This window comes from Lepidochelys kempii, chromosome 1 (genome assembly GCF_965140285.1).
Source record: "Lepidochelys kempii isolate rLepKem1 chromosome 1, rLepKem1.hap1, whole genome shotgun sequence".
NCBI lineage: Eukaryota > Metazoa > Chordata > Testudines > Cheloniidae > Lepidochelys > Lepidochelys kempii.
Genome location: NC_136380.1, coordinates 277,846,913 through 277,869,518, shown reverse-complemented (window position 1 = coordinate 277,869,518; position 22,606 = coordinate 277,846,913). Strand labels below are relative to the sequence as shown.

Sequence of the window (22,606 nt, the reverse complement as noted above, 5' to 3'; positions counted from 1 at the left end):
GATTAAGTACTGAATCACTAACATTATTACATGAGGAATATTTAGATTGTATTATTAAATAGCATGCTCATGGGCTCACAATCCAATTTGGATGCTTTATATCAAGGGTGGCAAACAAAGAGTGGAGAAGAGATTGAGTAAGGTGAGGTCTACAATAAGAGAATCCAATAGTCCCTCTGGATCCAGCTGATTCCTGCCCTTTCAAAATGTTGAAGGCAGCCTCAGTGCATTGCATTGTCAGTTTTGGTTTCTTTTCTTAAAAAGTGAAATTATTTTTTTCTCATTTTCCAAAATATAAATGTAAAGAGATAGAAATTTGAGTTAGATAAATCACTTGACTTAAAACCTGATATAACCAGGTGGCAGGTCCTAAGATCTTGCATAGAGATACAAAACTGTTTAAGTAGGACCCTGCACAGAAATGCATCTGTTTCTGTTGACTCACCTTAATGTCTGAATTATGGTGGGGTTCGGGGTCCTGTGAGATCCAATCTAAGATACCAAAGAGTTTGAGTGTGTTTCTGAAGTACAGAGAACTAGGGTAATTGTCAGAGAAAAAGCTCTAGGAACAACTAAGCTCAAGAGAGAGGTCAGCAGGGGCTGGGATTGTTATTCTTTAAAATAACAATAAATGAAAAGCCCAGGAAAGGGAGTAAGTTTGAACTATATCCCTTGTGAATGTGTGTGGATGCGCTGAATCGAGAGGGGGTTAGTTTTCACCGATACTTATTTCACCAGAAAATGCAGATTCATGTTGAACAAAACATTCAGCAAATTTGTCAAATTGTTTTGGTAAAAGAAAAACTAACTAACTGAATCCAAAACAATATAAACATTTGTTTTGACCTTTTCAAAATGTTTATTTTTTCTATATGAAGCAACTTTGTTTTGAATTTACTTCAGTTTTATTTAAAAAATGATTAAAGCTTGAAAATGAAACATTTTGACCTGAAACAACCATTGAATTTTATTTTTCTTAATTTTTTTTATTTTTATTTTTTACTTTTTGATTTCCAAAAAATGTTTAAAATTTTCATTTTGGGTCAACTCTACTTTTGTTTTTGGTATGACCAGCAAACCAAAAAAAATCAGCTATTTGCACAGCTCTAGTGGAGAATCATTGAAGGTACCCTAGAGAGGATTATGATCCAGTGGAATCAGATAAGTTTTAATTTGGACAGGATAGCAAGCAGTATACCCTTCAATGTATACTGTGCAACGAACATGACTCGCACTTACGCTAAAGGGACTTTAACACACGCATTGAATGATTTAATTGGGGATTGGTCCTGCTTTGAGCAGGGGGTTGGACTAGATGACCTCCTGAGGTCCCTTCCAACCCTGATATTCTATGATTCTATGAATCAAGATTCTGATCCTCACTCCCCAAGTTACTTGTTTTGTGTGTGTAGTTTATCTCCCTTTAACAAGATACTTTAAGTACTGGATGATGAAACAATTATTCTAAAACTGCAGTTTGATCTGGTGCTTTTTCAAAGCCTATGTCTTAAAACGGTTAAAGGTGTAAATTCAAAATTAAATATTTGTATTGCCATGGTGATAGCATTACTTGTTTTTGATTTTCTCTAAACCACACTCACTTTGGCAATGCGTATTTATTCACTGTTGTTACTTTTCTGGAATACTGAATCTCATCAGATCAAATCAATGGCTAAAAGTCTTGCTTTTTGACTCATTTTTTGTTGATAAATGGTGTAGGTTGTGTTACCAATTCATCAGTTTCATCTGTCAGCATGCACTGATTATCCTATCAAGCTGACCAGCAACAGCCATAGTTTTGTTTTGTGAATTAGACAGCTGCTTATTATTATTGCCCTATCAAGACCTTTGGCAATTGTAGTGTCTAGATAGAGCTGGACAAGTTTGACTCCCCTTTTGTGTGCAAAAGTATAATTTCAAAATCTTGAACAAAATATGATTTCCAGTAGCAAAAGTTGCAAAATTATAGTAAAAAATATTTCTGGTAAAACAGATTCTGTAATATAAAATGGGTGAGTTACCCTTTCCTCCTTTTTCTTTGAATGAAGTGATCCTATGAAATCATTGTTTCGCATAAGTACTGCTGTTTTAAAATAGAAAATAATCCCAAGATTTGGGTAAAAATAGATTCTTGACTTAGTACTTTACCTACCCCCTGTCTATATGTAAGAGCTAGTGTTGCCTTTCCCAACTCGTTTTATAAGCACAGTCCTCATGCCACACGTCCAAACTCCTTCTTTTCCTGGGATTTGGATTAATGAGCAAACAAAACAAAAAGATGACATACAGACCAGCTCAGTCCCGCTGTTAGGCTTGGCTACTCCTAGGATTGTTTCATCCATTGCTTTACTCATGTTCTAGAGCCTCTCTCCTTTAAACGGTCAGACCATCTCTCTTAATAAAAAGTCACCTGCCTCAGAGTCAACAGAGCTCACTGAACACTTTTCCAGAAGGATCAGTGCCTGCTAACAAGGTTGCAAACAGTGCTAGGCTGTTACAGGGCTAGATAGCAAATATAACTTTCCCTAAATTTAGCATTTCTGGATAGATTGCAATGCTAGAGCCAACAGACTAAATACATGCAGCCCACCATTGAATGTACCTTGCAGATCGTATTTATGAATTGGGCACTGGGATGTGTGTCTGTTTTTGTATATAAAGTTAAATTAATCAACATGTTAGCTGTATAGCTATTGTTTGGATGTATTATTTTAGGTAAGCTTGCCTGCCTGCTTCTTGCAAGGCTTTGCCTATGAATAAACTTTTGCATTAGGTACAAAATGGGCAACTGTTAGGATCGAGGTCTGCCAGAGCCCACCTGCTTGTAACTGCAGGAATTTGACAATCTGAGCTATGCCCACCCAGTTTATGGTGGATATCTGCTCAGTGCTGCAGAGGAAAAGGGGAGAATCCTGGAATGCTCTCAGTATATGCAGGAGAAGCCCTTCCCTATCTCAGATCTAGTGTGTGTGACCAAGAATCTCCATAGCTGAACATATAATCCAAGAATATAGAGGATGTGAGGCCAATCACCTCCAGTTGGCTTTGTGATTAAATTTAAGCCTCAACCACTTGCTGTCTTGAGTACACAGCATTAAATGCAAGTGTATGATTTGAGAAAATGTTTCATCTGATTTGATAGCCATTTCCAGCTATCATTCCAGGGATTTAATGGGGCTTTCCTAGAGATTCCGCCCATACAATGTACATTATATACTCAAAGGAGTATAAACAGGAGGCTCATAGTTTTTACTGTATTAGGATTTGAACTCCAGCTCTCCAAGTGCATTATCTCACCCACAGTGTTAAACCTTTGCACCACCTGTTTTCCATGTTTTGTGTTTCTGTACTTTTCTTGTGCTTGTTCCCATTGGCTTTTTTACTCTAGCAAGCCAATGACTCATTCCTTCATTGTGCCACTTTGACTTTTTGCTTTTTAAAAATTAGGAACTAGTTTGCCTCTTAAATTAAAAGGGAATCTTTGACCCAGAGGATCAAGTTATCCATTTGGCTTTGTGTTTTGCTCATGGTATGAAAGGCAGGGCCAGGAGACCTACGTCGGATGTTCAAAGTTCATGTGTATGAAAAGCCGCAGTGTAGATTTTGGTATTCTATCACTGTGATTTATTTTGCCAGGTGTGCAGCAACCAAGCTAAGGAAACCATGTGTTTTGTTGGCTGTGTACCAAGAAAAAAAATTATTTATTTTTCTTTTCTTAAAAAGAAAAACACAAAACAAATACAAAATTTAAGCCTTTAAACTGGAATTAAAATAATTATTCAATATTCTGTGTGGGGTTGGCTTGGTATAAATTTTTTCTATGGCATTCATCTTTGATATAAATTTAAAATAATGTACTAAGGTTACAGAGATTAATTTGCTTGGCATTACAACATGCACTACAAAGGCCAGAGTCCATCTTAGCTGCATTAAATAGGTAATATATTTTGTTTAAAGTTTCAATTAAAACCTGGGGTCAAAAGATATAATGGTCCTCATGGGATCTTGAACATTTCAATGCCAATATTAGGATTGCTTAAGGATCAGGCTTGGGTCTAGAAGTCTTTTGCTTTCCTGGAAATATGATATTATACAGTTGATTGTATTACACTGCTTTTAAAACCACACAGGCCCACCTGCTACAGTAATTCATGCTTCTGCCAGTTTAGTGGTGTGAAAGAGAGTGAAATGAACTGCTGGAGCTTTATGTTAATATTGAGAGATAAAGGGAAATATATGGATAATGTTGTTCAACTTATTGAATGGCAAATGCATGTCATCCATCTCTGACTATTTTTCAAGAGCATTTCTGTTAAGCTTGATAACCATTTTTGATGAGAGAGCTTCTTTTGTAAATTGCATCTAATACTAGGTGTACTGAATAGTATGTGTACACAATGCAGATTATGAGGAAAAGTGGGGAACAGAAAAAGAGGGACATTGGTGGAACTTGTGACTTTTTCATTGATTTATAGACTTTAAGGCTGGACGGGACCATCATGATCATCTAGTCTGACCTCCTGCTCATCACAGGCCACAGAACCTCACCCATCCACTCCTGTCATAGATCCATAACCTCTGGCTGAGTTACTGAAGTCCTCAAATCATTATTTCAAGACTTCCAAGTTACAAAGAATCTACCATTTAACACTAATTTAAACTTGTAAGTGACCCATGCCCCATGCTGCAGAGTAAGGGGAAAGCCCCCAGGATCTCTGCCAGTCTGATCCAGGGAAAAATTCCTTCCTGACCCTAAATATGGCAGTCAGTTGGACCTTGAGCATTTTGGCAAGACCCAATAGCCAGACACCGGGGAAATAATTCTGTCGTAACTCAAAGCCCTCCCCATCCAGTGTCCCATCACCGGCCGTTGGGGGATATTTGTTACTGGCAGTTGCAGATCAGCTACATGTCATTGTAGGTAGTCTCATTATACCACCCCTTCCATAAACGTATCAAGCTCAGTCTTGAAGTGAGTTATGTTTTTTGCCCCACTGCTCCCATTGGAAGGCTGTTCATAAATGAAGTTACCACTCAGTCTCGTTCTCGGCCTTCCCAATTTACCTCTAAAGATGTGGCTCATGTGCAGATGCTGAGCACACGTGCATGGTGAAAAGTTACTATCCATGGCAAGCTTTCTTCTTTCAGTCTCTTGGAAGTTAAATGATTTCTCCTTGTTGTTCTGCTACATTACACATGGACGGAAACCAAGCTGTCTTACACCAGTGGAAGCCATGTATAGTACAGGTGGGGGAGCCAGATTTTACATCTGGCATAGAAATAGAGGTTCACATCACGAATATGAAGATTTAGCACAGACAGAGGAGTTTCTGTGTTGATGGTTATAACATAACTATCGCTTTATTTGATTAGTCTTTTGGGTGGATGTGGCCATTTGTACAAGCCTGTTAATATTGTTAAGACTCCTTCCCCTTTTGCCCCTTACAACCAGTAAATGCTTTTCTTATTGAATTGCTTTTAAATATTGTTTAGGGCTCCAAGGAACACTTCTGTTTGTATAGTCTTACAGTTCATGCTGTGCTAGACTTATTTTTTAAGAGCCAAACATGATTGAGATGTGCAATATGTGTCCCACACCATAACCCATTAAAACATGATGCCCTGGACTTATCTCAGATTCAGTTGTCAAAACATTGGGCACGCTTCTAAGGAAGTTTTACTGGAAATTGTTTACTGGAATATACATTACAAAACATGTATTTTCTTTAAATGTATTTAAGCTGAACATGAGGCCTTTTTTCTCCTCATGCAAGTGCTTGATTGTACATTACAGAGGTGCTAATAATGGAGTTGGCTACAGTGGGAAGAAAAGATGGTGCTCCTCTCCTCCCCTATTCTCCTACCTCACCCCCAAGTAGGTTACTGTAGTTTATATCCGCTCATGCAAAGCTGAATGTGAAACTTTTGGAGGATTGAAACTGGCTGTTTTGTTTTAGGATTCTAATTATTCAGACTGAGTACAAAGACTACAGAAGTGAATAGCTAAGGGGATTGTGGCTACTACATTTGAGACCAATTTTTTTCCCAAGTTCCAAGGGTTTTTGTTCACATTTTTCTTCTCCTTTGGACAATCAATCTCTATTCTCCTGTAAAACACTTTAATTTTTTTTACATACACAGTATTCTGGAAAGGCCAGGAGCCTATGAGTTCAATATTTTAACATATTAGGAGTCTGGATTAAAAATGAGCATAACCGTTACATTTTCAGACAGAAATATAATCAGATATCTAAACTGGGCTACTGGTATACCAATTAGGCATGGGCCAAATGGTAAGTCCTTTTATCAACTGCACGTTGAAAAGATATACACTGTTGACATAATGTCAATGTTTACCTCTTCAACAATGGCTAACATTTTTTACTATACACCTACATAAAATGAAAGGACTGAGAGACAAATTATCTTTTCATTTACAAATGCTGAGTCGTTCCATTTGTTCTCTCCGTAGTCACTGTGGGTGATACATCTGTCGGAAACTAAAAATCAAATATCTATCTCAGCTGCATTGTTTGTCAATGACTTCTTCTTTCATTGGAGGTTTTCAGACTATACTTCTTTAAAGACTGTTCAGTTCTCTATTGAAATTCATTTGCTTTTTATTTTCATCCCTCTCCATCCAGTTCTAAGATTTCTTTTTAAAGTTGATTTTCATTCTAATTAAACCAAAAATCTGAGTCTCCATTTTGATTGGCTACAAGTGGCCTATAAGAACCAAATCCATATAAATGGGGAATTGACTCCTCTCCAGCAAAAAAGCTTATAAAATACTGTGTGCTCTGAGAAATCTTCAAAGAAATTGTTCTATGAAAGAAAGAAATAAAATATGCTTGTTCTGTGTGCATTATACTTCATATACATTAAGATCACATGCACCAATGGCTCCAGAGAAGCTCTATGTGCAGAATATGCTTACTAACAATAGCGTGCATGCTGCATTATAGATTAAACATAACTGTTACGCATAGCTATAACTGTGCTTTCAGCTTTATTATTTGCATGCATACCCTAGTAGCTCAGAAAAAGCCACTGCAATACGTTCTGTGAAGGTGTAACGGTACAGTACAGTCGATGCAAAACATGTAATAAATATGCTTATTAACCAAGTGCAATATAATTTTATAAAATATCTCATTTTATCTCACTGAATTCCATTTTTCTCAGTGCAGTGGCCAACTTGATGCTTTGAAACTCTATACTCTGAGATTTTATACACCAAGGTTTTGCCATGAATGATTTTTTTTTGGCAGATTACAAACACTTTAAAAATACAATCTGGTAATACTAAGAAGCAGATTGCAATGCATCTCTCCTGACTATAGGTAATATGTATCTGTATTTGTCTTTTTGTATCTTCAGTGATACAGTGATCTTCAGGTAAGCCCCTGGCAAGCCGCAAAATGCTTTGTTTACCTGAGTGTGCACAGGTACGGCCGCTCACAGCTCCCAGTGGCTGCAGTTCGCTGTTCCTGGCCAATGGGAGCTGCGGAAAGTGGCGCAGGCACCTCCAATTGGCCAGAAACGGCTGCGAGCGGCCGTACCTGTGGATGCTCAGGTAAACAAACTGTCTCGCGGCATGCCAGGGGCTTACCCTGAACAAGGCACAAACCAATTTTGGGAACTCCTGCTGTAGAGGCATAATGCTGGTACATTCGCGGCCCCATAGTAGTCTGCTATGTAGTAGTAGAGGCATTGCCAGCAGATCGAGGGACGTGATCGTTCCCCTCTATTCGACATTGGTGAGGCCTCACCTGGAGTACTGTGTCCAGTTTTGGGCCCCACACTACAAGAAGGATGTGGAAAAATTGGAAAACGTCCAGCGAAGGGCAACAAAAATTATTAGGGGACTGGGACACATGACTTATGAGGAGAGGCTGAGGGAACTGGGATTGTTTAGTCTGCGGAAGAGAAGAATGAGGGGGAATTTGATAGCTGCTTTCAACTACCTGAAAGGGGGTTCCAAAGAGGATGGATCTAGACTGTTCTCAATGGTAGCTGATGACAGAACAAGGAGTAATGGTCTCAAGTTGCAGTGGGGGAGGTTTAGTTTAGGTATTAGGAAAAACTTTTTCACTAGGAGGGTGGTGAAACACTGGAATGCATTACCTAGGGAGGTGGTGGAATCTCCTTCCTTAGATGCTTTTAAGGTCAGGCTTGACAAAGCCCTGGCTGGGATGACTTAGTTGGGGATTGGTCCTGCTTTGAGGAGGGGATTGGACTAGATGACCTCCTGAGGTCCCTTCCAACCCTGATATTCTATGATTCTGTGCTTATCAATACATCTAACGTGTTCCCCTCAGGGAAATGGCCTTTGCTTGGGTTATTCAGATTTCAGGCTTTCTTAGTGCTGAAAATATAACAACATTATATGTGGTATGTTTGAAATTTTCTAATATCTGCCTGAAGTAGAAATAATCTTGAGATATGCAAATCCCTCTTGTTTATGAACAAACCAGAAGTAAAGACAGGTAGTGATCCTAAACTAGAACTGCATAACGCTGCTTGTCTCCCTGTTCACACTAAATAGGCCCCTTTTTGTTCTTTTTCAGTATGTGAGACATGTTGGAAATTCATAACTCCTTTCTTCCCCTCTTGGGTGCTAAACCATATCACAACCTACACCCTTGAAGGGTAAAGTGGTAAATTTGACTCCTAGAGAAGATAACTCATTGTAGCCACCTGATCTTTTAATTTTTTTTTTTCATAACTAAATCACTCTTCTTATTTTCTTGGGGTTTTTTTATATGATCATTGTTTTTGTCTTGAATTATTTCACACCTTTTCCACTGTGATGATTTAAGTGTTGTTTTCCTGTTTCTAAGAAGTTTTGAAATGTCTGCCTATATTGTAAGATTCCCGTGGGCTCTGGTGTTTATAAAAAGAAAACACCTCAAACTGCTTTTGCGAAGATAACGGAAGTGTTGCAATTGATTCTTCTCTGTTGTGTGTAGTAAATACAGAATAAACTAACTTTGAGTTTCAAGGCTTTTGCTGGCGTAGGTCTAGTTAAAGGATACATTATATCCATTATGCTTCCCTTTGTACTAAAGTATTAAATTAAAGGGGTTTGTGGTGAAACAATCTACAAAACACTTTAAATATAGCATCATGTATAAATATACTAAGTAAATTACAGCTGCAGTGTAATAATGAGATCATCTAGCCCATCCCCTTCCCAGTGCAGGATTGCCTTTAAAGCTGGGTAATCTAAAGAGAATATTAGGTGAATAATTCCTCCCCAAATTTTAAATTTGTTGAACAAATTATTCCAGTATTGTGGGGTCCCCCTATACCTCCTCCCCCACACCAACTGAACTTTATATTGGTGAGGTGTATTTTGTTTTAGATGTCCTGTTGGATGTGGCTTCCACCAGTTTCAGGTTTAAAGTCCACAGAATACTGAAGATAGGAATCTGTAAATTAATGTTACTGCTGAGAACTCGTTTAACCCTGCGAAGTATTTGATGATCATGTACTTGTTGTGAACCATCAAACGCTTTCCTTTTGGTATCTCATTATGGCTCCTATTCAGCTGAAGCATTTAAGCACAGGGTTAAGTGCTTTTGCTGAATTGGGGCCTAGTTTCCTGTAAATTGACTTGTTTTCCTTATGGTGTCTGAGGTACCTTTGAAGCATTGTGACATATGACAGATTTCCTTCTGTGCCATTGTGATATAGTATGTCAAAGTGGGATATACATTCATTAAACTGCATAGGTTTGACGAGATACATTATCAAACTGAATTTGTTATATAGCACCATTTCTGTTTTCAGTATGAGAACTTTACAAATGAATGTGTTAAATGCTGATAGTGTGAAGGTAAATGGAGCAGCCAGTTTGTATTCTGCAGCTACTTTCATATCTCATGTCACTGGGTGCTCTAATAAGGATTTACTGAAAGTTAGATCATTCACATTACAAAAGTTTCTGCAAATATACAGTAGTAACTGTCAAATATCACAAATTGTATTTTGAAATTTTTGTGCCTGTGCAGATATATATAAAATCTCATCCTAAATGACAAAATCCAATCTCTATATAGCTCATTCAACAGAATGGTTGAAAAACATCTCAAACCATAGAAGCTTTTATTTGATTTACTTCACTTTAACCAAGAAAATGACCAGATTGATTGAACTGGAATTTTGCAATATTCCCACCCCCACCCCCAATCTGGGACAAACCCCTTCACATCCTTAACCTGAAGTGATTTTTTAATAGCAGGACTCTGAATCCTCCCCCCCCCCCCCAAAATGATGATTTATAGAGGAAACCCTGATAGACCTTCAGCTGTAGTCATATGATCAAAAGCTGCTATATTACAGATGGTTAGAACCTGGGCTTTTCAGGCAGAAATCAAGCTTTCAGTAGAAATGCTTGAATATGGCCAGCAAAGGAGAACAATTTTAAAGTCTTCAGGGGAGCTTTCTGTGTGGACAGTTTGACATTTAGGTCAGTAAATTTACAGTTGAATTTCTGCGTGCACAGTCAACAATACCCTCCAGGAGAAGGTCATTTAATAGTTTTTGCTGTGAAGTACTTGATTTCTAAAACCTTCCAGAATTTAATCGGCCTGGCAGCCTTTCAAGCGCACCTGTTTATCTCTCCAGGTCCTTATATTAGCATGCATCCTGAGAAATATTTGATAAGATTGTGTCTCTTCATAAGTTTGAACAGTGCATAGTGCATTGTGGGATCTATGAGACTATTATAGATGGGTCTGGCAACACCATTCATTGAGGTTGTCTGTCACTTCCAATTGTAAGACCCTATTTTCAGTTGCTTATAATTTTGCCTATCACCATTCAGGTTGAAATTTTTCATGCCAGGTGCCTGCCTCAGATCTTTTTTGGGGAGGCGTGGGGAATTTTAAGATAAGAGTTTAGCCATTTCTGAGAACGAGGCAAGAGCAAATATGTTGTTGTGCTCATGCTAATTTTTGGTGGTCTTTTCTTTGAGTAGCTGTAGCACCTTATGCTTTGAAGCAGTGACTTGAAAACTGTGGGGGGGTCAGCGGCGTGGCCTTCATGCCAGGGATGTGCCTTTTTCCATCCCTGTGCAAACCTGCCCAAATAGGATTAAGTTATAATTCTTTGGGAAAAAAAAATCACAGTTTACACATGCTCAATAGAGACTTCTTAGATTTTAGCAACTAAATTCCCTGAAGGTTCAATCCACATTGGACATACTACAGCCTGGGACCAAGCAGGACTTTTCCTGAAATCGTAGCTTTGAGCCGCTGCAGGCCATGATGGGTCTATAAGTCAGGGCGCCTGAACTGAGTATAGGGAGCAGATCTCTCCTCTGCTGTCAATAATACCCTACTGGGCCCAGGCACTGTGGAGGAAGCCAGCCAATTTGAATGCAGAGAGAACAAGAACCAGACTTGCAGATGAGAGGCAGAGTAGATTTGGATAAGAAGTCTGGGGAGAGGGAAACTAGACTAGGAGTTGAGGTGGGGAGGGAGAGTGGGACTGGCTGAGCAAGGAGATTGGGACTCGGCGCTGAGGAGGGAAATGACCAGTGGGGACTTGGAGCCAGTAGTTGGGGAGGAAACTGAGATAAAATGAGAAGGCGGGGAGAGGGGACGGGGGAGCCTGGGACTGGCTGGGCAATTAAACTGTGACTTAGAGCTAGTGAAGTGGCACGAAAGTAGTCAGGGAGGAGGAAAGATATATCAGAAGAGGAACTGTGGTGCAGGGGGAAGCAGTGGGGTTGCCTGAGCTAAGAGATGGGGACAAGGAGCTGAGGTGGGGGGAAACACTATAACTAGAAGAGAAGCCCAAGGATGGAGATAAGGTTTGGAAGCTAGTGAGGATAGGGAATGTGGGCAGGGAGTGGGAGCAACTGGAGTGTAGGATGCGGTGGGGAAAGAGACAAGGAATGGGAGGAAGGGCAGGGAACTGGGAAAAGCTGGGCAAAGAGACTGGGAGTTGAGGGAAAGGGCCACAAGGACAGGGGAGTCTAGAGGAGTAAGACGAGGCTGTGCTAAGCAAGGAGACTGGGACAGGGATAAGAAAACTGAGGAATGGAGACTGGGACTGACTAGGTGAGAAGAATGGGACTTGGATGGGGAAAAGACAAGTCTCGGACAGGGACAGTTTGGAGTAGAAAAGATAGTATGTGATTATGTCATTAAAGACTGTAGCATAATGCATATGCACAAGGAGGTGCAAATTCAGGTTCATGAGGCAACCTTAATTGTGGCATTTTTAAACTTGTGATTGCTTAACTTTGCAACTGTAATCATTCTGTTTTGCATGTAATAGATTATAATTGGATGCCATTCATTTGAGAGTTAACATAGGTTAATGGACTGAGCATGGGCTTGGAACTGAGGTCTAACCCCATTTATTCTGCTGAATTAGCGTGTGGCTTTAGATAAATCACAGTTTACACGTACAGGAAAAAAAAAGTCCGTTAGTTAATAGTTGCAATCCTGACCCAATTGAAGTCATTAGTCTTTTTGCCATGGACTTCAGTGGGACCAGGATTTCACTGAAAGTGTCTGTAGCACATTCAGAATGTGCTATGAAAATGCAGTGTATTATTATTCTGAGAACTGCCATACTTCATTTTTAATTGTTCGATCCTGCTTATTTCTGATTAGCTTTGCAAGATTTTGTTTGATTTTTCTCTTCAAATTGTTTCTTCTACACTACATTAAATGCATTTTCAAAAATGTCAAGATAAGTGCCCCAAAGTGCATTTCTGTCATTGCCATCGTTCTCCCATTATCCTTGTACATTTGCTGTCTGAGTCTTTCAGAGCAAAGGATTTTACTTGGAGAAGTTTGTCAGATTTTGATGATTTCTCACGTATTGGCTTCCATAATCCTTACAAAGTAGAAATTAGATTAAAGCACTAGTGATGTTATACAGAGATTGCAGGGCACCAGACTTTACCAACTGCACCATGTCTTGTTTTTTCTGTGTCCTCCCTCATTATTCTAACCTTCTTTGGGGACTTCTCTTAACCTACCTCGTTTTTTTTTTACACCCGCATCTATGATCTTGATATGTTATCATAGAATATTAGGGTTGGAAGAAACCTCAGGAGGTCATCTAGTCCAATCCCCTGCTCAAAGCAGGACCAACACCAATTAAATCATCCCAGCCAAGGCTTTGTCAAGCTGGGCCTTAAAAACCTCTAAGGATAGAGATTCCACCACCTCCCTCGGTAACCCATTCCAATGCTTCACCACCCTCCTAGTGAAATAGTGTTTCCTAATATCCAACCTAGACCTCCCCCACTGCAACTTGAGACCATTGCTCATTGTTCTGTCATCTCCCACCACTGAGAACAGCCTAGCTCCATCCCCTTTGGACCCCCCTTTAGGTAGTTGAAGGCTATCAAATCCCGCCTCACTCTTCTCTTCTGCAGACTAAATAACCCCAGTTCCCTCAGCCTCTCTTCGTAAATCATGTGCCCTGGCCCCCTAATCATTTTCGTTGCCCTCTGCTGGACTCTGTCCAATTTGTCCACATCCCTTCCCTAATGGGGGGGATCAAAACTGGACACAATACTCCAGGTGTGTCCCCACCAGTGCCGAATAGAGGGGAATAATTACTTCCCTTGATCTGCTGGCAATGCTCCTACTAATACAGCCCAATATGCTATTGGCCTTCTTGGCAACAAGGGCACACTGCTGACTCATATCCACCTTCTCGTCCACTGTAATCCCCAGGTCCTTTTCTGCAGAATTGCTGCTTGGCCAGTCGGTCCCCAGCCTGTAGGAGTGCATGGGATTTTTCCTTCCTAAGTGCAGGACTCTGCACTTGTCCTTGTTGAACCTCAGATTTCTTTTGGCCCAATCCTCCAATTTGTCTAGGTCGCTCTGGACCCTATCTACCTCTCCCCCCAGTTTAGTGTCATCTGCAAACTTGCTGAGGGTGCAATTAATCCCATCATCCAGATCATTAATAAAGTTGTTGAACAAAACCAGCCGGAGGACTGATCCCTGAGGCACTCCACTTCATACCGGCTGCCAACTAGACATCAAGCCATTGATCACTTCCCGTTGAGGCCAACAATCTAGCCAGCTTTCTATCCACCTGTAGTCCATTCATCCAATCCACACTTTTTTAACTTGCTGGCAAAGAATACTTGAGGGAGACCATATCAAAAGCTTTGCTAAAGTCAAGATATATCACATCCACCACTTTCCCCATATCCACAGAGCCCATTATCTCATCATAGAAAGCAATCAGGTTGGTCATACATGACATGCCCTTGGTGAATCAATCCATGTTGACTGTTCCTGATCACCTTTCTCTCCTCCAAGTGCTTATAAAATGGATTCTTTGAGGACCTGCTCTATGATTTATGGTTAAACAAAAATACATCCTATATTTTCACTGATACTCCATGTTGTGTAATGTGAATTGATTGAAAAGAAATAGCTTTTGCATAGCAGATATGATGTTAATTTGGTTACTTTGGGAATTTTGATTGATACTCCCAATTTCAATTCCTTTCCAACTGGACTTTCATCTTGCTCGTGCTCCTTCATCCTTCATAAGACTATTACTCCATGCCTTCATCACTAAGGTGTCCATAAAGTTAGTCTGTTTTCTAACTTGCCGGCATTCAAAGCAATGTATTGTCTGAGAGGTCTTTGTTCATAAACAGGTTGACAGTCAAAATGCAGAATTTTTTTTATTTTTTTATTTTATTTTCAAATGATAAATCTATTAAAATCCTATGTCCTCTGACTGGTCATCATTTTACTTCATAGGAGAAGCCTACATGAGACTGAGCAAGCTGCCTGAAGCAGAACACTGGTATATGGAGTCTTTGCGATCCAAGACTGACCACATCCCAGCACATCTCACATACGGAAAACTTCTGGCTCTAACGGTGAGTTAATCAGTCATTTCTGAGAGTAAATACTAGAGCTCTCAAAAGAAGTGAGGTAGAGGAATAAGCTGCCTTGTGGCATTCTCTGTCTGGAAATTGATTATGATGCTATTAATAAATACTTTGTATTTCAATAGTATCTTCCAACTCAGGAACTAAATATACTGTAAAACATAACCTATATATCTTTGTAACTTCTTGCCCATTAACAAAATGCAGCCACCTCTGAGGAGGAACATAGCAGCTGTATTATAGCTCACAGTAGACATATACAAGTTTATAACAGGAAATAAAGAATAATGTATCCATCTGAAAGACACATGCGTTAAGATTAAGGATTTGTCTACAAAGTGGGATAATGCACTGTACGGGAGTGTGATCTTTATAATGCATTAGCGTGTTCTACATTAGTTGGTCTGTATTGTACTAACTTGTGCATTAATTGGTCTGTATAAACCCTGCTGGGGTGCATTAAAAGTTCCCTGGTGCGAGCTAATGTAGTGCTGTTTCAAATAGTATCACAGTGCTGTTCCGTGAAGTCAAAGCCCTAAGTTACTTTATTACAGTTGATTTAGGTGGTGAATGTCCTTATTTTAATATTAAAATATCTTTGTTTGCATACCGCCTTTCATCTAGGATCCTAAAGCATTTACAGACAGCAGTTGGGCCATGCAATAATGTGATATATTAAAACATCTTCATTTTACAAGGGAAACTGAGGCATTCCTCAGTGGTGAAGCATCTTGCTGAGTCATACAGCATGTCAGTAGCAGAACTGCGAATGTAACCCAGAACACCCAATTACTTGTCTTGTACTCAGCCTGCACACTTCCATCTTTTAATGATAGCTTTTTCATGATGATTTTATTGGCTTCATCTTTCAAAGGAAAGGCCTTACATAGTCCTTCTCAGATTCTTAGTACAGGACTGGCCATACCATAATTTTGCTAGACTTTTTCCAACATGCTCATGTTGCCTCCTCAAATTCACTTTCAGATCTGAAAACCGTTGAGCTCATGATGTACCCAAAGATAGTCACCGCAGAGAAGGGAATTACAGTCTCTATTTGGATGTCCCATTGCACTAGTAGTGTGCAGCTAACTGTTCCCCCGACGTTTTGAAGTGTTAAAATGGATTCCCTCTTTTCTTAGTCACTAATACTTCCTCCCAATTTTGCAGCTACCATTTTCTTCCCATTTCTTTCTGCTGTGCTGATCACCTCCTCTCTATTTTCCATTCACAATCTTCTTCTTCTTCTCTCCCATACTCTTCTTTATCTTGAGCCTTTCACTTCCATTGGCATACCTCCTTTGTTTCCCTAGTTGTCATGTGGGTATGTCTCCATGGAAACACACACACACCACCAAACAGTGTGTTCTTAACTCTGGTTAAATAGCAGTGAAGACGTGGCAACTTGGCTTTTAGCTTGGGTTAGCATCTTGCTTTCAACCCCAGACTCCCCTCTAGGCTTTAACTGCAGCTGCTAACTCAAGTTAAAAGCTGAGTTGCCATGTCTTCACTGCTATTTTAACCTGAGGTAGCTATCATGGTTTAGCTAACCTGAATTAACAACACACCTATTGATGTCGACACAGCAGCAAAATGAGAACAGACATATGCATGGAATTAAGCGATGTTATTAAATTTTAACAGAAGGGAGGACTACTACCCACACTCTCCTGTATCAGGCATTGAATTGCTTCCAGTGAGGAAGTTATAGGACTCATTATCATATAACCCATAACATGGGGTAGGAGTTCCTCAGCTTACCCCAGAACTCAATTCTCTCTGAGTCTTAGCATCATTCCCCCGTGAGGGGAGACATAGGGTGAAGCTGTGTGGAGACATGAGGACCACAAAGTCTGACCTCTGCCTGCGAGGGCCACGAGGTTTCACCATAACACTTGAGCCTAAGGTCCATCACCAAAATCCCAGGTCTCTTACCTTTGGGGACCGTTCAATGAAAACTGGACACAGGGAGCATCAGCAACTAGCTTGATTGCTCTCCCCACCCAACCACACTGCATGGTATCACAATTCCTGCCCAATCCATTGCCTCATATCCTGTATATCATATATCAGCATTTCTATCTGACAAATATATACCTTCCTTGCTGGAATGGAGCTGAAAGAGACTCCACCTGGCCCCTGCACTGGGCTAAATCCTGAGAACTGGGGAGTGCTGGCAAATCAGCATCCCTCTCTCCCAGCTGGCCAGTGGGTGCCAGAGACTCCCAGGGGGAGGAGCTACCTATTCTCCCTTGGTGAGAGTCTCCCTCCCTTGCCACTGGGACTGTCCCTCTTTCACAGCTGGCCCCATCAATTTCCCCCATCCATTGATGAGGATGGTGGCATTTTTGGCAGTGACGACAATACTGTATGTTGCTCTGCCTTGTTCTGCTCCTCAATCCTTTGGCTTCCCTCTGAACACCCTCATCTTCCTTTGTCTCCGCTTCACTCTGGCCTCTCTTCTACAAAGTCTTCAGACAAAGGACTTTTGTATACAGTGTAACAGGAAAGAAATGAAGAAATACTTTAACCATATCCTCCACCCTCTGTTTATTTTTGCTTAAAATACTTGAAATAGCAATGAGAAAAGATTAGAACAGAAGGATGTGACAACAACAATTAAAGTGAATTCAATATCTATTTTTAAATGTTACTAAAAGCTGTCAATTAAAAGGTTTAATAAAGCCAGTACAGATTGGAGCTTTCAGTTTGCAATGGAATAAGAGTTGAGCTCTGATCATTATCCCGCTGTCTGTCAGTTTCAACCTGTGGAATTATAATTTTCCACTCTAATTCCCAATTCCAGTTAAAATTTCTCACATACTGACATACACTTACACTTATGGGATATATCTATTTAATATTAAACTCCAAGTGGAGTACATAATAGGATTTCCCAGTTCACCTTCTTCTTCTGGACCACTTCATTTTTTGCACCTGAGGAGTATATTTGAAAGCTTGCATGAGGGTTTTTTTTGTTTGTTTTTCTTTCCCCTCGTCATTCTCTCTTTTTTTTTCCTGAAGAAATATTTTTATGAGACACAGAAGTTCTATTTTACTAGAACATATGGAAGGGGAAGGAAGGGTTTTCTCAGTTAGAATTCAGATCTCTATTTTTTCCACCCTACACCTCTCCTCCTGTATTTAATTTTACATATATTTTGAGTTTATGATTAGATAGAATATAAGATTTGTTATGGGATGTCTTGTGATTTCCATGGAAAAAAATCCTACAGCTTTTTTTATTTAACATCTTTATTATTTCCAAATTATGAGAACTGGCCATGGGAAATTTTAGATTTGTCCTTTTAGTTCTGAAATAATTTTATTATATAATTTTGGGTTTCTAAATTGATAATTTGGAGGGAGAATGGAAAAAGGATGAAAATGTCCACATAAATTTATATTATAGTTTAACCGTTTACATTTCTTGAAGGAATTTAAATACAAGATACATATGAAGCAGACAGTGCCTTCAGACTCAGGAAGAATATATATCATTACAGAAAAGAAAAGTATCTCTATACAACTCTGAGTATCAGACACCACATCATGATGTTAAACCAGGCGGTGGGGAAACTTTTTGGCCCGAGGGCCACATCGGGGAATAGAAATTGTATGGCGGGCCGTGAATGCTCACAAAATTGGGCTTGGGGTGCAGGAGTTTGGGGTGTAATAGGGTGTTCTGGGCTGGGACTGAGGGGTTTGGAGGGCAGGAGGGGGATCAGGGCTGGGACAGGGGTGCAGGTTCCGGCTGGGGGTGTGGGCTCTGGGGTGGTGCTGGGGATGAGAAGTTTGGGGTGCAGGAGGGTGCTCTGGGCTGGGATCTTGGTGTTTGGAGAGCGGGAGGGAGGGCATGAGGATCAGGGCTGGAACAAGGGGTTGGGGCGAGGGGAGAGACTCAGGGGGTGCAGGCTCCGAGAGGCACTTACCTCAAGCAGCTCCCAGAAGCAGTGGCATGTCCCTTCCCAGGCTCCTACGTGGAGGCACGGCGAGGCAGATCTGCACGCTGTCCCATCCTCAGGCACTGCCCCTGCAGCTCCCATTGGAGCTTGTAGGAGCTGGAGCAGAGCCATGCTGTGGCTTCCGGGAGCCACATGGTGCAGCCCCCGACCTTGTGCCACGGATTAAAACGGTTCATGGACCAGATCTGGCCTGCTGGTCCTAGTTTGCCCACCCCTGTGTTAAACTATAGGCCAGTGAAATGCAAAACCCCTTCTCTTCCCACACACGCACTCTTCCCTGTTTGTCTATTTTCATCAAAAATGATTAATATTGTCCTAAAATTATCTTTACTTTTCTTACTGCCATGTCTTCTCTGTACATATTCATTGCTGTACATATGACAGCAATGTGCATTAACAGAAAAATAAGACAGAAGACACAAAAGGAGCATTTTTTTGTTTTTTACCCTTCCAGAATGTAATTAACATAGTGCTTCAGAAGACAACACTATTTAGATGATGATGGGGTAGTAGATGTGAAATGCATATATGTGGCTGTGCTTTGTTGTTGTTTTTAATTATTTAAGTTTGGTTACTGACATTTCAATATTGAGAATGATTTATGACCTATAAATGGGAAAGGAGCAGAATACATTTTATTGGATTTTCTACAGTCAGTTATTTCAGGAGAGCTGAATGGAGCAGGAATTTGGCAGTGTGATATGAAACCTTTGACCTCCAGGTTGATGGTTCAGCTTTGGTCAGTTTTACAGCACAATGGTTGTTCCATGGCGTCTGTGAAAGGAGTTTCAAGCAGAGGTATCCTCATCACAAAGGCTTCTTTCATGACTGGCACTAACTGGCAAGCTTGATCTAAGTCTCTACAGAGTCCACTGGGGTTGAATGGAGATGGAAACAAGAATAATCTCTCATCTCTAGAGATGGTCCCTCCAAGCCAGGTTTAGAGTCACGTTGTAATTCACTCTTAATTTGAACTTTGCTATTTAAGTCTATTGCATAGAAATGGACACTGCACAGATGACCGAAAAAAGGCAGGAAGTTATAATAGTGCCTTGGGTGATTCTCTCAAATGTTAATGAGAGACATTTTGGGGTCTCTCTCCTTTTATGTCACACCAGTCGTAGTTTGTTTAAAGTCAAACTTTTTGCAATTTTTTTTTTGAGTGACAGTAAAACGAATGTTGAAACAAGCTTCTATTAAAAGTTCTACTTGGCCGTTAGCTTATTTTCCAAGGAAAAGATGGGGCAGTGAGTGGGAGGAGATGAAGAATGAAAATGATAACTGAGCTAGAAAACTTTCTTTGACCAGGGAGTTAAAAAAAAAAAAAATATGCTCAGCCAAGCTTCTAGATCTCGGCCAAAGGCAATTGTACAACATAAACCTAGTTGTAAAATCAAAACTGTAAAGTTCACAAATTCAATAGTGTTTTATTTCTTGACTTAAATAGCCCAATTTTAACCCAAATTTTAACCTTTTCTGCCTCCTTAAGTCTGTTGCCAGTATTAACACTTACTAATAGCAGTGAGACTTGGTTCATTTATTCCCCCAGTGCCAATCCTGGCTATTGAACCAGCTTCTTGAACCTTCTGGATTCATCTGCCTCTTGTGAACAACTGTTATGATTGTGCGGAGGACATAACCTATGCCCAATCTGTTAAGACTTGCCAAATTGCTGCTAATTGCTGTAGGCTGTGATTTCTCAATTTGCAGTAGGAGCAATTTATAGTTTTATAAACGTAGGAGTATAAACCAAGTAGTGTGCTGAGTTACTAAATGCATTTATATTGTCTGGACTGGGCTCTAACATATCAAACACAAGTATTAAATATGAATGCAGAGAGCATGTTCTTAATCCATGATTTCTTTTATGATTTCCTGATACTTTTTATTGCTTCAATAATTAGTCCTATAAGACACCTTAAAATAAAGCTGCTTTATTTCTATATCCAATATACCTGTTTATCAGTGAAAAGTTAATAACCTCCTTTCTCTTCTTGACTGCTTGGGACAATGACCTCCACATGTCTTGTTCCTTTTCTCAGTCCACACACTGGAACAAGTTTCTAATTATCAAAGTTGCCTTCAACAATGTAGGATACAGTGTTATGAATCAAACTCAAATCTCAAGTGCAGTAGAAATTAAAAGCTGACATCAGATCTTGCTGAAAAGAGATTTTTAAACAGAATTTATTCCTTTTTGAGTGGTTTGTCCTGCTGAAACACAGGATGGTATGCCCTGTTTTTACAACTGTAAAAAAGGTAAATAAGAATTCATCCTGTTCTGTAAAACTTATGATAACTGTATGGTGAATGAATGATATTCATTTAATTTGAAGTTGATTTTTGCAGCTTCAGATCGGCATGTAGCTAATATTACTCCTGTTTCAAAGAGCTATTTGCATAGCGTGACTTTAAACCTGCATTTTACAAGTAATAAAATGAACAATGGAAAGCAGACAGTCTAATCTAAGCTCTATAATTTTTCTTGTGCTAATTTGCTTAGTTTTATATATGCTTAGTATGAGGTTATTTGGCAGGTGCTAACCTATTCCATTTATAGACTTCCACCTGTTTCTGCAAAAGAGCAGAAAATGCCAGCTTAAGGTTGAAGTACAACATAAAATCTAATTATTTACACAGATCTCCAAAAATGAATATTGTTGCAAACCTTTGTACATTTTAATAAGTGTTAGACACTAGTATTTTGATATTACTGTTGCTTTAGAAGAAGTTCAGATTGTGTTTTTGTTTGAGAACTCTTTGATATAGGAATAATAATTTTTGTGTACGAGTGCGTGTGTGTTGTGAGTGTTTATAATGTTTAGTACAATGATCCCTAATCTCTGACTGGGCCTTAGACATCCTTGAAATAATAATTCTTTTCTAAGCCTATCCAAATAGTGCATGTATGTGTCCGTGCATGCAATAAAGTGATATGGCTTAAACCTTTTTTTTTTAAAAAAACTACTATTAATGAAACAGACAATTGTCTTACATTCATAGAAGTGTTAAATGTGGGTTCCTTGGCAAAATGACTCTTAGTAAAGCTTATTGTCAGAGTATCCATAAGGCTATGTCCATGGAACTCAGAAGACATTGTCTGTGTTGTAATAAAAGCAGGACATTTAAAGTTACGCTGTGTAGACCTCAAACACGTTACTTATTGATCTTTTCAATACATTTCATGTAAGTCTATTTATTTGTTCACATGTGACAACACACCTGAGGTCTAATTTTCATTTGTACTACAGCAACTTCATTCTCTCTGAGTGCAAAGATACCTTAAAGTGGGAGAAATTTGTATTCGAGGGTTTAAATACAGTTTCCTTCCACTCTGAGGCCCCTTTACACTGACAGAGTAGTGTAAAGAAGCTTAAGACTCAGATCCCTCATTTGTTTTTATAGCTGGTTGTTAAATCTTTAACAACATGTGGTCATTCACTGAATATATAGATACAATCCCATGTGTTTTTTGGATGCCATTATATTCACTCAGTAGTTATGTTCTAAGTTGAAATTCACTCGGCACAAAACCTGTGTACCACAAAAAGAACAGGAGTCCTTGTGGCACCTTAGAGACTAACAAATTTATTTGAGCATAAGTGGGCTACAGCTCACTTCATTGGATGCATGCAGTGGAAAATACAGTGGGGAGATTTTATATACACAGAGAACATGAAACGATGGGTGTTAGAACAAAGCACTCAATTCTGCTCCCTTTGAAGTAGATGATAAAGCTCTCATTGGCTTA

At 39.6% G+C, this 22,606-nt stretch overlaps 1 protein-coding gene across 5 annotated transcripts in view; it reads left to right on the top strand.

Moving 5' to 3' along the window:
* Positions 1–22,606, top strand: part of TMTC2 (transmembrane O-mannosyltransferase targeting cadherins 2) — a 379,113-nt gene that overhangs the window by 275,086 nt on the left and 81,421 nt on the right. For all 5 annotated transcript variants that reach the window (XR_012156727.2, XM_073327618.2, XM_073327617.2 and 2 more), the window contains exon 8: positions 14,760–14,881. Coding sequence is in view for 4 of the 5 variants with exons in the window: in XM_073327618.2 (XP_073183719.1) it covers positions 14,760–14,881 (122 nt within the window). In the remaining variant the exon portion in view is untranslated. The remainder of the gene's footprint in view (positions 1–14,759; positions 14,882–22,606) is intronic.